General features: G+C 43.5%; 1 protein-coding gene across 4 annotated transcripts in view; it reads left to right on the top strand.

The window, feature by feature from the left end:
• MED20 (mediator complex subunit 20) overlaps positions 1–14876 on the top strand; it is a 47692-nt gene extending 32816 nt beyond the window's left edge. For all 4 annotated transcript variants that reach the window (XM_073542510.1, XM_073542511.1, XM_073542508.1 and 1 more), the window contains exon 4: positions 13089–14876. In XM_073542510.1, coding sequence (XP_073398611.1) covers positions 13089–13307 — 219 coding nt within the window. In that variant the 3' untranslated portion in view covers positions 13308–14876. The remainder of the gene's footprint in view (positions 1–13088) is intronic.
• The last annotated feature ends 644 nt before the right edge of the window (positions 14877–15520 follow it).

Below are 15520 nucleotides of genomic sequence, written 5' to 3'. Positions count from 1 at the left end.
TCCTGAGGAAGTGGTGATGGCCAAGTCACTGAATGAATTTAAGAAAGGAATGGATGCTTTTCTTGTGAGTAACAGTATAGAAGGTTACGAATAACAGAATATTATAGGTAGATGGTTGACCCAGCTAGGGGAAGGAATTTTTTTTCCCTATGGAGAAAATTGGCTTCTACTCTGTGAATTTTTTTGCTTTCCCCAGGATCAACAATGCAGAACAGCTGCACTAAAAATAGGCTGAACTAGATGGACATAAGGTCTTCCTTCAGCCTTCAAAACTATGTTATGTTACTATGATTTATTTCTATATTCAGCAGACATTGTGGGACACCTTCTGGTGCCAATTTTACCCACTTCTTGTGTGAAAATGTTAAATCTGGGGCTAAAACAAAATTTTTGTGGTGAAAATGTAATTATTTCTTCACTGCCCAATGGTATAAAATTCTGTGACACACCCTTGGTATCAATATGATCATTACACCCCTAGATTAATTCATTGAGAGGTGTAGTCTGTAAAATGGGGTCACTTATTGGGCGTTCTACTGTTTTCGCACCTCTGGGGCTCTCCCACTAGGTCATAGCACCCTCCAACCAAAATAGTAAAATCTGCACTTTTGAGCTCTGCACTGTGCCTCAAAAGTAGTTTTCACCCACACATGGGGTGTTGGCACACTCAGGAGAAATTGCACAACAAATTCTGGGGTCCATTTTCTCCTACTACCTTTGTTAAAATAAAAAAATTTGGTGCTAGAAGATGATTTTTGAGGAAAAAAATCATTTTTAATTTTCATGGCTCTAAGTTATAAACTTCTGTGAAGCACTTTGGGGTTCAAAGTGCTCACCACAAATCTAGATAAGTTCCTTGGGGGTCTAGTTTCCAAAATGGGGTCCCTTATGTGGGGTTTCCACTGTTTAGGTACATCAGGGGCTCTCCAAACGCAACATGGCCTCCGCTCTCGATTCTAGCCAATTTTACGTTCTAAACCTCAAATGGTGCTCTTTCCCTTCCGAGCCCTGCCGTGCACCTAAAGAGTGGTCTTCCTCCACACATGGGGTATCGGCGTACTCAGGAGAAATTGCACAAATATTGTGGTTAATTTTCTCCTGATACCCTTGACAAAATAAAAACAATTGTGTCCGAAGCAAAATTTTTGTGAAAAAAAAGTTAAATGTTCATTTTTTTCCTTCCACATTGCTTAAATTTTTGTGAAGCACCTGAAGGGTTAATAAGCTTTTGGAATGTGGTTTTGAACACCTTGAGGGGTGCAGTTTTTAGAATGGTGTCACTTCTGGGTATTTTCTGTCATGTAGACCCCCCAAAGTGACTTCATATGTGAGGTGGTCCCAAAAAAAAAAAAAAATTGTAAATTTTGTTGGAAAAATGAAAAAAAATCACTGGTCAAATTTTAACCCTAATAACTTCCTAACCAAAAAAAATTGTTTAAAAAATTGTGCTCATGTAAAGTAGACTTGTGGGAAATGTTATTTATTATTTTGTGTGACATAACGCTCTGATTTAGGGGCATAAAAATTTAGTTTGAAAATTGTGAAATTTTCAAAATTTTTGCCAAATTTACATTTAAAAAAAAAAAAATACAAGAAATTTTAGTTTCAACGATTTTATTGAAAACATGAATATCTTTTAACATGAAAGACATTGATATCAAAGCACAAGGGTCCCCTCGCAGGGGGACATATGTGAGAGGATAAATGGAAAATATAGAATATCCTTATTATCATAGTCTTAGCTTTATAAAACTATAGAATAACAGTCTTAACACAACTAAGTTAGGGTTATTGGGGAAGGGGGAAAGAGGGGGGATGGACAATGAGTGCTGTTATTAAGAAATTAGTCGATGCGAAATAGTGGAACATTTGTTTCATGTCCTATGTTCAACAGTGATAATAACTATATATATTACATGGATAAGGATATCATTCTAGGTAAATCATTTTGCGCCTGGATCCAAGGTTCCCATATTCCTCTGAAAACATCAAGAGAGTCAGATCTAATGGCTTCAATTTTTTCATACAGCATCATTAGGTCAACTCGTTTTTTCACCTGCAATATTGACAACGAATTAGTTTTTCATTTACTGGCTATGTGGTTTCTAGCTGCCATAGTAATAAAATCAATAAGTCGGCACGTTTTGTTATTGGCATGAATTGGTCTGTCCCCTAGAAGTAACACTGTCTGTGTTAGTAGTAGTTTCTTATTCAGGACAGTGCTAATTTTATGACATCTTTCCAGAGAGACTTCACTATCGGGCACGTCCACCATATATGGAGTGTGTCTCCGTCATCAGCGCAACCCCTGAAACAATTGCCAGGTACCATATGGTAAACGCTGTGTAGGAAACTGGGAACATAATATATTCTGTGAAACAATTTCGTTTCAGTGAGTGAAACTGGATTACTACCTTTTACTCTATTTTCATAGCATTTGTACCACCTTTGAGGTTTAAGGGAGATTTGTGAATCTTCCTCCCATTGTTACATAATCTTCATTTTCAAGCACTCCCAAGGTTGTAGAAATATAGAGTAAAGATGGGATACAAGACCATTTCCCAATGGGTCATATAGACATTTTAGTTCATAAGATGTAGGTTTAGAGTCCGCTGAGTTTGCAGTTAATTTTTGTAAAAAATGGAAAATTTGTTCGAACCTAAAAATTTCAGACCTTTGTACTTGATGTTTTGTGATAAAGTCTTGTTTTGGCATTAGGTTAAAGTGAGTAGATAAATTTTGCAGCCTAGCTAATTTATTTTGTTTCCACCATGTGTGATTCCTTGACGCTACCCCTGTCGGAAACATGGGATTGTTGAACAATTTTAAAAGTGGAGATGGTTGAGACTGCAGTGCGAATTGAAATCTATTGGTTCTCCATACACGTAGGGAATGAGAGGTGTATGGCGAGTGTATATCCAAATCTTTTGGTAAAGGTCCCGTGGCGCAAATCAGACTTTCCAAGGTGTAAGGTGCTATGTGAGAGTTTTCTCTTTGTGGCCAGATCGGTGCCTGCTGTTATGCGTTCACCGCTGCCAATTGAGCAATCTGGGCCGCCTTATCGTAGAGAGCAAAATTCGGTAGTGAGAGTCCTCCTTGTCTTTTGTGTCTAAACAAGGTATACTGAGATATACAGGGTTTTTTATTGTTCCAAATAAAGTGCAGAATGTGTGAGTTTATCATTTTAAATGTCAGTTGAGGTACCGGAATAGGCAGGGATCGGAATAAATATAGAAATTGAGGCAATGTAACCATTTATACCGAGTGGATCCTTCCCAAAAAAGAAAGGGATGGGGAAGACCATTTTGAAAGAGTTTGCGGTAATTTATGAAGGAGAGGGGCATAGTTATATTTAAATAGAGTGGATTTGGACGTTGTAAGTTTAATCCCTAAATAAGTGATATGTTGCTTTGCGTGTCGGAAATGAAAATTATTTAGTATGGAGGCTTGGACCGTAGGTGAAATATTCAGGAACATAATCTGAGTTATCCATATTAACCTTAAGTCCAGAGACCTCTTCAAAATGATTAAGATTAGTTAGCGATACGTGAGGATTCTTTAACCCCTTCCTGACATGAGACGTACTATCCCGTCCATGGGACCCGGGCCCCTATGCCCATGGACGGATAGTACGTCTACCGCGATCAGCGGCGCCCACGTGTTGAGCGCCGCTGATCGCGGCCGGGTGTCAGCTGATTATCACAGCTGACACCCGGCACAATGTGTCATGGGCGGTCACGGACCTCCCCCGACACGTTAACCCCTTGCACACCGCGATCAAACATGATCGCGGTGTACCGGGGGTTAAAGGGAAGCATCGGCGGGGGGGCTCCCTCCTTGCTTCCCTGAGCCCCCCACGGCAGCGCAATGTGCAGCGCTGCTGCGGGGGGCTCCTTTCCTGCAGGCCCCCGTCGCCATCTTGGATTCGGGGGCCTGCAGGAAGCAGGCATGAGGAAGCCTTCTGCACTGCCTGTGACAGATCGCTGATCTGTCACAGTGACCTGTGATGTGACAGATCAGCGATCTGTCACAGGACAGTGATGTCCCACCTGGGACTATTTAATAAAGTTAAAAAAAAAAAATAAAAAGTGTTAAAATTTAAAAAAAAAATCGCCAAATAAATTAGAAAAAAAAAAAAAATATTCCCCCAAATCCATTTTTTGGAAATAAAAAAAAAAACACAACAATAAAAGTACACATATTAGGTATCGCCGCGTCCGTAACGACCCGCCCTATAAAACTGTCCCATTAGTTAACCCCTTTAGCGAACCCCTTAAAAAATAAAAATAAAAAACGAAGCAAAAAATAATGATTTATTATCATACCGCCAAACAAAAAGTGTAATAACGCGCGATCAAAAAGACGCATATAAATATCCATGGTACCGCTGAAAATGTCATCTTGTCCCGCAAAAAACGAGCCGCCACACAGCATCATCAGCGAAAAAATAAAAAAAAGTTATAGCTCGCAGAATAAAGCGATGCAAAAATAATTATTTTTTTATATAAAATAGTTTTCATTGCATAAAACCGACAAAACATAAAATAAGACCTAAATAAGGTATCTCTGTAAGCGTACTGACCCGAAGAATAAAACCGCTTTATCAATTTTATCGCACGCGGAACGGTGTAAACGCACCCCCCCCAAAAGAAATTCATGAAACGCTGGTTTTTGTTCATTCTGCGTCCCAAAAATCGGAATAAAAAGCGATCAAAAAATGTCACGTGCCCGAAAATGGTACCAATAAAAACGTCAACTCGTCCCGCAAAAAATAAGACCTCACATGACTCGGTGGGTCAAAATACGGAAAAATTATAGCTCTCAATATGTGGTGATGCAAAAACTATTTTTACAATAAAAAGCGTCTTTTAGCGTGTGACAGCTGCCAAACATAAAAACTGCCATAAATAGTAAATCAAACCCCCCCCCGTTATCACCCCCTTAGTTAGGCAAAAATAATAAAATTAAAATGTATTTATTTCCATTTTTCCGTTAGGGCTGAGATTAGGGTTAGGGGTGTGTTGGGGTTCGAATTGGGGGTTTCCACTGTTTGGGCACATCAGGGGCTCTCCAAATGCAACAATGGCGTCTGATCTCAATTCCAGCCAATTCTGAGTTGAAAAAGTCAAATGGTGCTCCTTCCCTTCCAAGCTCTGCCATGCGCCCAAACAGTGTTTTACCCCCACATATAGGGTATCAGCCTACTCAGGTCAAATTGCAAAACAATTTTTGGGGTCCAATTTCTCCTGTTACCCTTAGGAAAATAAAAAATTGGGGGCAAAAATATCATTTTTGTGGAAAAAAATGATTTTTTTATTTTCACGTCCGAGCGTTATAAACTTCTGTGAAGCACTTGGGGGTTCAAAGTGCTCACCACACATCTAGATAAGTTCCGTGGGGGGCCTAGTGTCCAAAATGGGGTCACTTGTGGGGAGTTTCAATAGTTTAGGTACATCAGGGGCTCTCCAAACGCACATGACACCCGCAGACCATTCCATCAAAGTCTGCATTCCAAAATGTCACTGCTTCCCTTCGGAGCCCCGACGTGTGTCCATACAGTAGTTTTCTCCCACATATGGGGTGTCAGCGTACTCATGACAAATTGGACAACAACTTTTGGGGTCCAATTTCTCCTGTTACCCTTGGGAAAATAAAAAAAATTGGGGACTAATTGATCATGTTTGTGGAAAAAATACGATTTTTTTATTTTCATGCCCGGGCATTATAAACTTCTGTGAAGCCCTTGGGGGTTCAAAGTGCTCACAACACATCTAGATAAGTTCCTTAGGGGGTCTAGTTTTCAAAATGGGGTCATTTGTGGGGGGTTTCCACTGTTTAGGTACATTAGGGGCTCTCCAAAGGCAACATGACACTCGCAGACCATTCCATCAAAGTCTGCATTCCAAAACGTCACCCCTTCCGAGCCCCGACGTGTGTCCATACAGTAGTTTTCTCCCACATATGGGGTATCGGCATACTCAGGACAAATTGGACAACAACTTTTGGGGCCCAATTTCTCCTGGTACCCTTGGGAAAATAAAAAAATGGTGACTAAAAGATCATGTTTGTGGAAAAAATACGAATTTTTTATTTTCACGCCCGGGCGTCATAAACTTCTGTGAAGCACTGGGGGGTTCAAAGTGCTCACCACACATCTAGATAAGTTCCTTAGGGGGTCTAGTTTCCAAAATGGTGTCATTTGTGGGGGGTTTCCACTGTTTTGGTACATCAGGGGTTTTCCAATCGCGACATGATGTCCGATCTCCATTCCAGCCAAAAACGTCAAATGGCGCTGCTTCCCTTCCGAGCTCTGCCATGCGCCCAAATAGTGGTTTACCCCCACATGTGGGGTATGAGCGTACTCAGGACAAATTGCACAATAACTTTTAGGGTCCTGTTACCCTTGGGAAAATAAAAATTGGGGTGAAAAGATCATTTTTGTGGAAAAAATACGATTTTTTAATTGTACCGCTGTACGTTATAAACTTCTGTAAAGCCCTTGTGGGTTCAAAGTTCTCACCACATATCTAGATAAGTTCCTTGGGGGGTCTAGTTTCCAAAATGGGGTCACTTGTAGGGGGTTTCCACTGTTTAGGTACATCAGGGACTCTTCAAACGTGACCTGGCGTCCGATCTGAATTCCAGCCAATTTTGCATTGAAAAAGTCAAACGGCGCTCCTTCCATTCTGAGCTCTGCCATGCGCCGAAACAGTCGTTCCCCCCCCCCCCACATATCAGGTATCAGCGTACTCAGGACAAATTGCACAATAACTTTTGCAGTCCAATTTCTCCTGTTACCCTTGGTAAAATAAAAAAAATTGAACCTGAAGTATTTTTTTTGTGAAAAAAAGTTAGATGTTCATTTTTTTTTTAAATATTCAAAAAAATTCCTGTGATGCACCTAAAGGGTTAATAAACTTCTTGAATGTGGTTTTGAGCACCTTAAGTGCTGCAGTTTTTAGAATGGTGTCACTTTTGGGTATTTTCTATCATATAGACCTCTCAAAGTGACCTCAAATGTGATGTGGTCCTAAAAATAAAATGGTGTTGTAAAAATGAGAAATCGCTGGTCAACTTTTAACCCTTATAACTTCCTAACAAAAAAAAATTTTGGTTCCAAAATTGTGCTGATGTAAAGTAAACATGTGGGAAATGTTAGTTATCAAGTTTTTTGTGTGCTGTATATCTGTGATTTAAGGGCATAAAAATTCAAAGTTGGAAAATTGCAAAATTTTCGCCAAATTTCCGTTTTTCCCACAAACAAACGCAAGTTATTTGAATGAAATTTTACCACTAACATGAAGTACAATATGTCACGAGAAAACAATGTCAGAATCACCGGGATCCATGGAAGCGTTCCAGAGTTATGACCTCATAAAGGTACAGTGGTCAGAATTGTAAAAATTGGCCCGGTCATGAACGTACAAACCACCCTTGGGGGTGAAGGGGTTAAAGTTAATAGGAGGTCGTCTGCAAAAAGACTGACCTTGTATTCATGTTTACCCACATTTTGGCCCACTATGTCGGGGTGTAGGCAGATCTTTTGAGCCAGTGGTTCCATCACCATAGCAAATAGGGCAGGGGACAGAGGGCACCCCTGCTTGGTTCCCCTGCTAATAATTATTGGTTCAGGGGTGGTCGAAGATAACTTCAAGTAAGCCACCGGGTTATTATAGAGTAGCAACTAAGTGGGAAACTAAGCCAGTTTTGCATTAAATTTTCAGTCACTGACCATTTATCACTGATGTTGCTTTAACTACAGGCCTTTATTACTGTACCGTGCTTTTTAAATAACTGTATATACATATATAATTTTATTTATTATAATCTTTCATTTTTGCAAAGTGGGCTTTTCATTACAGATGTGGCAATACCAAATGTGTGGGGGGTTTTTTTCCGCTTCGCCACGACAGCACCCACTGAGAGAGGGGATCCGCCCCTAGGAACATGAAACCTACAGAGAGATAAATGGGGCGGTCCCCCTCGCTCCCTCAGTTTGGTTTCCTGTTCCTAGAAGGAACCCGCAGAAGAGGATGCCTGGCCTGGTAGCCGCCCGCATGCATGATATGAGCAGCAGGGGCCCCAGGGCTGGAAGTAGCATCGGGCGGATCAGAGAATGGCTCCCCCCTTCGCTGGTAATGCAGGTGAGGCCTCGGTGAGTAGTACAGAGGCTCACTTTTGTGGGCAGGTTCTCCCTGGAAAACGGGGACATACGCATTACAGGAGCGCGGCACTTGGGATGGTACCCCCCGATGGAGCGAGGCCGGGGAGAAACAGAGGCCCCTGTTAGGCATTGGGTTTCTGCGTCTGCTCTGCAGGAATCCAGAGCCTCACATTCTGCGGTCTCCTGCTGTCTATCTACTTTGCAGCAGACCGCTCCAGAGACTAAGTCCCTCTGTGCTCCTACTGGGCATGCTCACGAGACGATCTCCCATTAGAGATCGGGAGTCATATGCACAGGTCCTGTTTCTGATCTCATTGGTCCATCTCGGAGAGCTGGAAGGTCCCGCACAGCTATAAAAAGCGCGCATGACCGTTCGGCCATGCGCTAGTATAGACTAATTGCTATGTGTGAATGGTGATGGATGTATGATTCTGGTGACTGACTCATTAAGATTCCCCTCCCTCTGATATTACGCATGTGAATAGGGAATTAGTTCAGCAGTCAGCGCCAGTCAGTGGCAAGCCTTAGGCCACTGTGCACACCGCACCTCTACGTTATCGTCCGACACTGCGCTTGCTTTCTAGCTTTGTCGTCGAGCGGCAGTGTCCTACGCCACGCTGCAGTTGCAGCCCTTCTTGGCGCTCGCAGTAGCGACGCCGCACACACGGTAGGTCTAGACAGACGCAGCGCCACTGTCTTAGGTCCTGCTCCTGTGAGCAGATACTGTGTGTGCATTTACCTGAGGCCTGTGACACTAACAGGCTCAGCGTTTTTGTATTTTTGTTGCGGCGCCTCTGTGTGTGAACAGAGCCCGCTCTGCGCACTTCGGGTGAAGTTGAACCTGTGCGCGTTATACCGCCATATTGCTCGTCTGTCATTACCTAGCAGCGGTGTAACACCTACTGCACGATGGACCCCGAGCGGCGAACACACTTTATTATTTTTTATTTAGTGCTTTCCGCTGTTCCTAACAGCCCCTAGCTCGCGCGGACGTAGTAGTGCCAGCAGCGCTGAAAGGGAGAATGACATACCTGGCGCAGAGTATGTCCCGGCGAGACGGGGGCAGCGATCGGGAGACGCCGAGCAGAGGAGGGAGGCGGCGCTCCCATGCTGAGGAATAGCGACCCGGAAGTACAGGAACAGCTTCCGGGGTCAGGTGAGACAGAAGAGCGCGGAATCGCGAGAGCAGGCGACCGCGCATGCGCACTAGGGGGGAGAAAGAGAAAAAAAAAAGAGGGGGTGAAACCAGGAAGCTGCATCAAAAACACCGGCCAGAACCACACCAGTGCGCAGCTATGTCGTCCACAAACCGGTTTCGCTCCAGTTGAACCAACCAGGGGAATCCCCACAAGGCAGCAGAAAAAGCGGTAGCACGAGAAGGAGCGGCAGCACCAGGAGAAGTGGCAGCTCCAGGAGAGATTCCAGCGGGCACTCTAGGCAGAGCGAGCCCGCGGAAAAGAAGCGGAAAGAGAAGAAACCGTCCCACGTCTCGCCTCAGCCTGAGTCGCGAACCCCGCAGCCGGTATTATGCTGACGAAATGCTGATTTTAGTCTGGCTCACAGCTGATGGCATCCCTCTTGTTCATACTCTTTAGGCCAAAAGAACGGAGAAGGCGAAACATAGAGAGTGTGCCTTATGTTCCCAGCCCCTCCCAGACGGCCACCCTAAGAGACTGTGTCAGTCTTGTATCAAGCAGACCCTACAGGAGGAATCCTCGGAAAAGGAGGATATCCGAGCAATAATTAGAGAGGAGCTACGGGCCTTGGGCAGCTCCAGTAGTCTGGGGGGGCACTCCTCTGTCAGGGGAATAGCTTCACCGGCGTCTAGATCGCTGTCAGAGACTGGGGAGCTGGACTCAGATCCCAGGAGTACTTATCCTCAGATGAGGAGGAGCAGACATGTTTCCCCACGGACAGTGTTAATAATTTGGTGAAGTCTGTCCGAAATACCATGGGGTTACCTGAGACTTTGGACCCCAAAACTCCGCAAGAGATGTCTGCGGGTATCTCCCGGAAAAAGATCCGGGCCTTCCCAGTAGTTCCAGCAATAAAGAGTGGGAGAAGTGGGGTCAGAGAACCTTCCTCCCCTTAACTTCAAAACGGAAATAACCGTTTGATGAGGAATTGACGTCTTGGTCGAGAGCCCCCAAAGTAGACGTAGCAGTGGCCTCCACTTCTCGCCGATCTTCCCTGCCGGTGGAAGATTCGGGGACGCTAGCTGATTCATTAGATCGTAAGGCAGATACTTTCCTCAAGCGATCTTGGGAGGCATGCACGGCAGCCTTCAAGCCAGCGATAGCAGCCACATGCACAGCAAGGTCCATGTTAATATGGTTGGATGACTAAGAAGGGAAGATTAAAAGCGGAGAATCTAGAGACAAGCTCCTTTCCTCTATTCCCCTGATTAAGGGGGCAGCGGCCTTCCTATCTGAGTCCTCAGCTGACTCTCTCCAAATATCTGCTAGAGCAGCAGGGCTAACCAATGCTGGCCGGCGGGTCTTATGGTTACAGGGGTGGAGAGAAGATACGCCAAGACCAAACTTTGTGCTATACCCTGCCAGGGTAAGTACCTGTTTGGCATGGAACTGGACGAGATCCTAACCAAGGCGGGTGAGAGGAAGAAAGGTTTCCCTAACCCGTATGTTCCCTTCAACAGGAGGGCCTTCAGGAAGCCTCATTTTTGGAAAAAGAAAGATTCCCGGGCGGACTTCCTCAGCCGCCAAACCTTATATCAAGGCGAGTGGGTCCTCAGCCGGCACATCTTTGAGATGATAGCGTCAAGATGGGGCAGACCGGAAATAGATTTGTTCGCGACAAGAGCCAACAGGCGCGTAGAAAGGTTCGCTTCTCTATACAGAGCGGACATTCCAGACGTGCTCGATGTCCTCCAAGCGTCCTGGACGTTCCGACAGGCCTACACTTACCCTCCAATGGTACTGTTACCAACAGTGGTCAGAAAGATAAGACAAGAAGGCGAGAGGGTCATCTTGATAGCCCCGTTTTGGCCCAAGAGGCCGTGGTTCTCATGGCTGAGAGCCATGCCAATAACCGACCCATGGATTCTGCCACTACATCGGGACCTTCTCTCACAGGGACCCTGTTACCATCCACAGGTTAAAGCCCTGTGCCTAGCGGCTTGGAATTTGAGAGGGAGCTATTGAAACGGAGAGGGTTCTCAAAAAATTTGATTGACACCCTTCTACAAAGTAGGAAGGAATCCACAATGAGGATTTACGCTAAGGTGTGGAGAAAATTCTTGGCCTTCCACCCAGCAAAGCTTTCTGGTGAAATACCCATTACTGCCATTCTAGAATTCCTTCAGAAGGGCCGAGAATTGAGTCTCTCAGTTAATACTCTAAAGGTCCATGTGTCGGCCCTAGGAGCCTTATTTAACTACAATGTGGCAAGTAACAAGTGGGTGGCCCGGTTCATTGCAGCTTGTCAGCGATCAGATCCAGTTCACATACCTCAGTTACCAACATGGAACCTTAGCCTCGTCTTGGATGCCTTCACTCAGGCCCCGTTTGAGCCCATGCGTTCGGCATCAGTGAAATGCCTTTCATTAAAAACTGCTCTGCTTGTAGCCTTAGTCTCGGCAAGAAGAGTAAGTGATCTCCAGGCCCTATCTGTAGATCCTCCATTCCTGTCGGTAACCCAAGACAGACTAGTGTTGAAGACGGACCTGTCTTATCTCCCAAAACGGGCTACTAAGTTTCATAGATCTCAGGAGATCTGCCTACCCTCCTTCTACGAGAACCCAGTAACAACGGAGGTAGTAAGATATCACACCATGGACGTAAAGAGAGCTGTGCTAGCCTACCTAGATAGGACCAGTCCCTGGAGGCAGAGTAGGTCTTTTTGTCTCCTTCCAGGGTAGCAAGAAGGGAGGTAGAGTTACAAGAGGCACGCTGTCCAGGTGGATCAGAGATGCGATCACAATGGCATATTCGTCAAAAGGAGATGACCCGCCACAAGGCATTAAGGCGCACTCGAGCCATATCATCCTCCTAGGCCAAGAGGGCGAACGTCCCAATTGAACAAATATGTAAGGCTGCAACCTGGTCTTCTCCATCTACCTTCTATAGTCACTATAAACTAGATTTGTCCTCTTCCGAGGACTTGGCTTTTGGTAGATCTGTCCTTAACACGGTGTGCCCTCCCAGGTGATTATCTCTGAAAATCTCTCAGTGGGTGCTGTCGTGGCGAAGAGGAAAAACCGGATTACTTACCAGTAATACTCTTTTGTAGAGTCCACGACAGCACCCGCTCACTTCCCTCCCTTAAAATTTCACAAGTGGTTCTCTCTGGTGGTGGAGATTAGCATTAGGGATAGTATGTAGATGGGTATAGCAAACGTAGAAGTATATATAAGGATGGATGACCTGACTAAGCAAATTGACTAAAACATGTATGGCGGTTGTTCTCTGTAATCCAAACTGAGGGAGCGAGGGGGACCACCCCATTTATCTCTCTGTAGGTTTCCTGTTCCTAGGGGCGGATCCCCTCTCTGTGGGTGCTGTCGTGGACTCTACAAAAGAGTATTACCAGTAAGTAATCCGTTTGTTTTTTTTACTTCTGGTTTTCTCCCTGGGAAGTGTGCTTATATATGCTGATGTGGAAACTGTAATTTGCATCAGGATGGATATATATAATATTATGATATCTATGTTCTTTTTGTTTAAAGGTTTTAGAGACCAATTCACAGTTTTCTATATTGCACAAAGCTGACTTGTAGGTAACGGAAAGAAGGCTAAACATATGGTTCCCTGTCATTTCCGCAGTATACTGCAAAAAAAAAAAAATTTTTTCAAAATTAAAAGAACTTACTGAATTTACTTCTAGTAAACTTCTAACTGTGTAAAAAGAAAATATCTTATTACTATACAAAATGCAAAACTAATTTTCTCAATTTTATCTTTCCAAGGTGGACTACTGCCCTTGTGCTGTGCCAGGGGACTGCTGGAATCTAATGGTGGAGTTCATGCAGAGTTTTATGGGCAGTCACGCACCCACTGTTCCCCCAGTTTTCAGCTCCAAACATGATTCACTGTATACACCTGCAGACACTATGGTGCAGTACATGGAGCTGCTTAACAAGATTCGCAAGCACCAGCAGGGCACAGTGACTGGGATGAGGTTATGAGAATGGAAAGGTCGGACTTTACTCTCTTCACAACAAGGAGCCTTTGTGCCGGAGGATATTTAATACATTGGAAATAAGCTGGGACCATGGATATTCACTTCAGCTGGAAGAATGGCTTATTTAAGATGTACTTGAAAATTTCTTCACTTAGCAGCCTATTAGAATTGCTAGAAAAGAGTCAGGTAATATTAGTGAAGGTGTACAGGACATCTTATTGGCATAATTGTAGATCAGTGCAAAAATAGACAGTAATGCCATGATAAAATATTTTATACATGTTATTTATGGTCTTACATCAACATTTAAAGGGAACCTGTCAGCAGGCTTTTAGATCCCAAACTAACATCTATGTGTGGTCCCTGTAATGTTGATGATATCCATGGCATTTTGTTTTAGAAGTCCATATCGCCGTTTTATAGAAATGCAACTGTTAATTTTTATGCAAATGAAGGGCCAAGCATCACTTACAGCTCTCTGGTCCCTCTCCTATTTTTCCCTGCCCGCCTGCTGTCAGTTTATGACAGGTCATGTTTCTCTGTGACCTGCTCCTCCGCCCAAGGTCTCGCTCTAGCGAAATTATTCCTGAAGGCAGACATTCCCGCAATGTCATAAGGTCTTTACTGTGCATGCGTTGCCCCCGAGAATGATGATGCTTTTACTAGATCTCGGGCAGGGGAACAGGCCACAGAGAAAAGTGACCTGTCAGTGACTTAATATCGACAGGCATGGAAAGAGGATGAAGAGCTCTAAGTGCCAATGGATTTCGATCAGAAACACGGACTTATAAAACAAAAGTATGGGCGTCATTAACATTACAGGGACGTGATATTCATTTGGGTCTAGAAACCTGATGACAGCTTCTCTTTAATTTATTTTGAAGGTTTAAAAATTAAGAGATCGTCATTATGAGGATCTGTATTTTCTGTGGTCTGTTTTACTTTCTGTTTTGTAAAGCTATTGGGCCCACTTTCATTAAGAACAGTGTTTTGCATGGCAGTCTGGAGTTAGTGCTGTAGTAAGGTCCTCCATTTTCATTAAGTTGTCACTTCATGACATGTCACTGCACTGGCAAAAATTACATGAAAAAATGTATGCCAGTCCCTGACTGAAGTTTCATAAATTTTGGTGAATTTGCCAGGTGGGCTTCACCACGCCCCGTTTCTGCCCAGATTACCAGAGCTGACTGGGACAGATGTAAAACCGCAAAAACGTTGAAAATTTTATGTGCGACTTCAAGTTGAGCAAAAAATTATAAATATTTTCAAGTGGCTTATGCCAGAATTTTTTAGTAAACACCTTGATGAATCGGGCTTATAAACTATTGATAGGCGGTAAAGAGGCGCATGACAGGCTGAAATAAGATTGTGTTCACAAAGTTAGGCTTAAAAAAAAAAAATCTAATCCAGGGAATTTGAGCCAAAGAGCCTATTTTTCTGGCATTCATTTTTCTAGCTTAAGACTTTAGGATGATTTGCTGAATTTTCCATTTGTTTTTTTGAAAATGTATGCAATGTTTACCTGTTTTGATCTGTTCTCCTCTTACAGGTAAAATAAAGTAGTAAAGTAGTATCTTGCACAAGTATAACTAATTTAGTTACGATTTTACAATGCTATATTCTTAATGCAAAGCTGCAGATGAGTAGGATATTATTAAAGGCCAAACAAAGGAGTACGATAACTGCTTCTCAAGTCATAGGCATCCTCTCGATCTTCATAGACTATCCATCAGCCCTCTGAAACATTATATACAGTGGGTACAGAAAGTATTCAAACCCCTTTCAATTTTTCACTCTGTTTCATTGCAGCCATAAAGGTAAATTCAAAAAAGTTCATTTTTTTTCTCATTAATGTACACTCTGCACCCCATCTTGACTGAAAAAAAAAAAAACAAATATAGAAATTTTTGCAAATTTATTAAAGATAAATTGAAATCACATGGTCATAAGTATTCAGGCCTTTTGCTCAGACACTCATATTTAAGTCACATACTGTCCATTTCCTTGTGATCCTCCTTGAGATGGTTCTACTCCTTAATTGGAGGACTTGATTTGTAAAGGCACACACATGTCTATATAAGAGCTCACAGTGCGTGTCAGACCAAATGAGAATCATGAGGTCAAAGGAAGTGGCCAAGGAGCTCAGAGACAGAATTCTGGCAAGGCACAGATCTGGCCAAGGTTACAAAAGAATTTCTGCGGTACTCAAGCTCCCTA

This window comes from Dendrobates tinctorius, unplaced genomic scaffold (assembly GCF_039654945.1).
Source record: "Dendrobates tinctorius isolate UK_male_01 unplaced genomic scaffold, ASM3965494v1 ptg000127l, whole genome shotgun sequence".
Lineage (NCBI taxonomy): Eukaryota > Metazoa > Chordata > Amphibia > Anura > Dendrobatidae > Dendrobates > Dendrobates tinctorius.
This window is presented reverse-complemented; position numbering and strand designations above follow the sequence as displayed.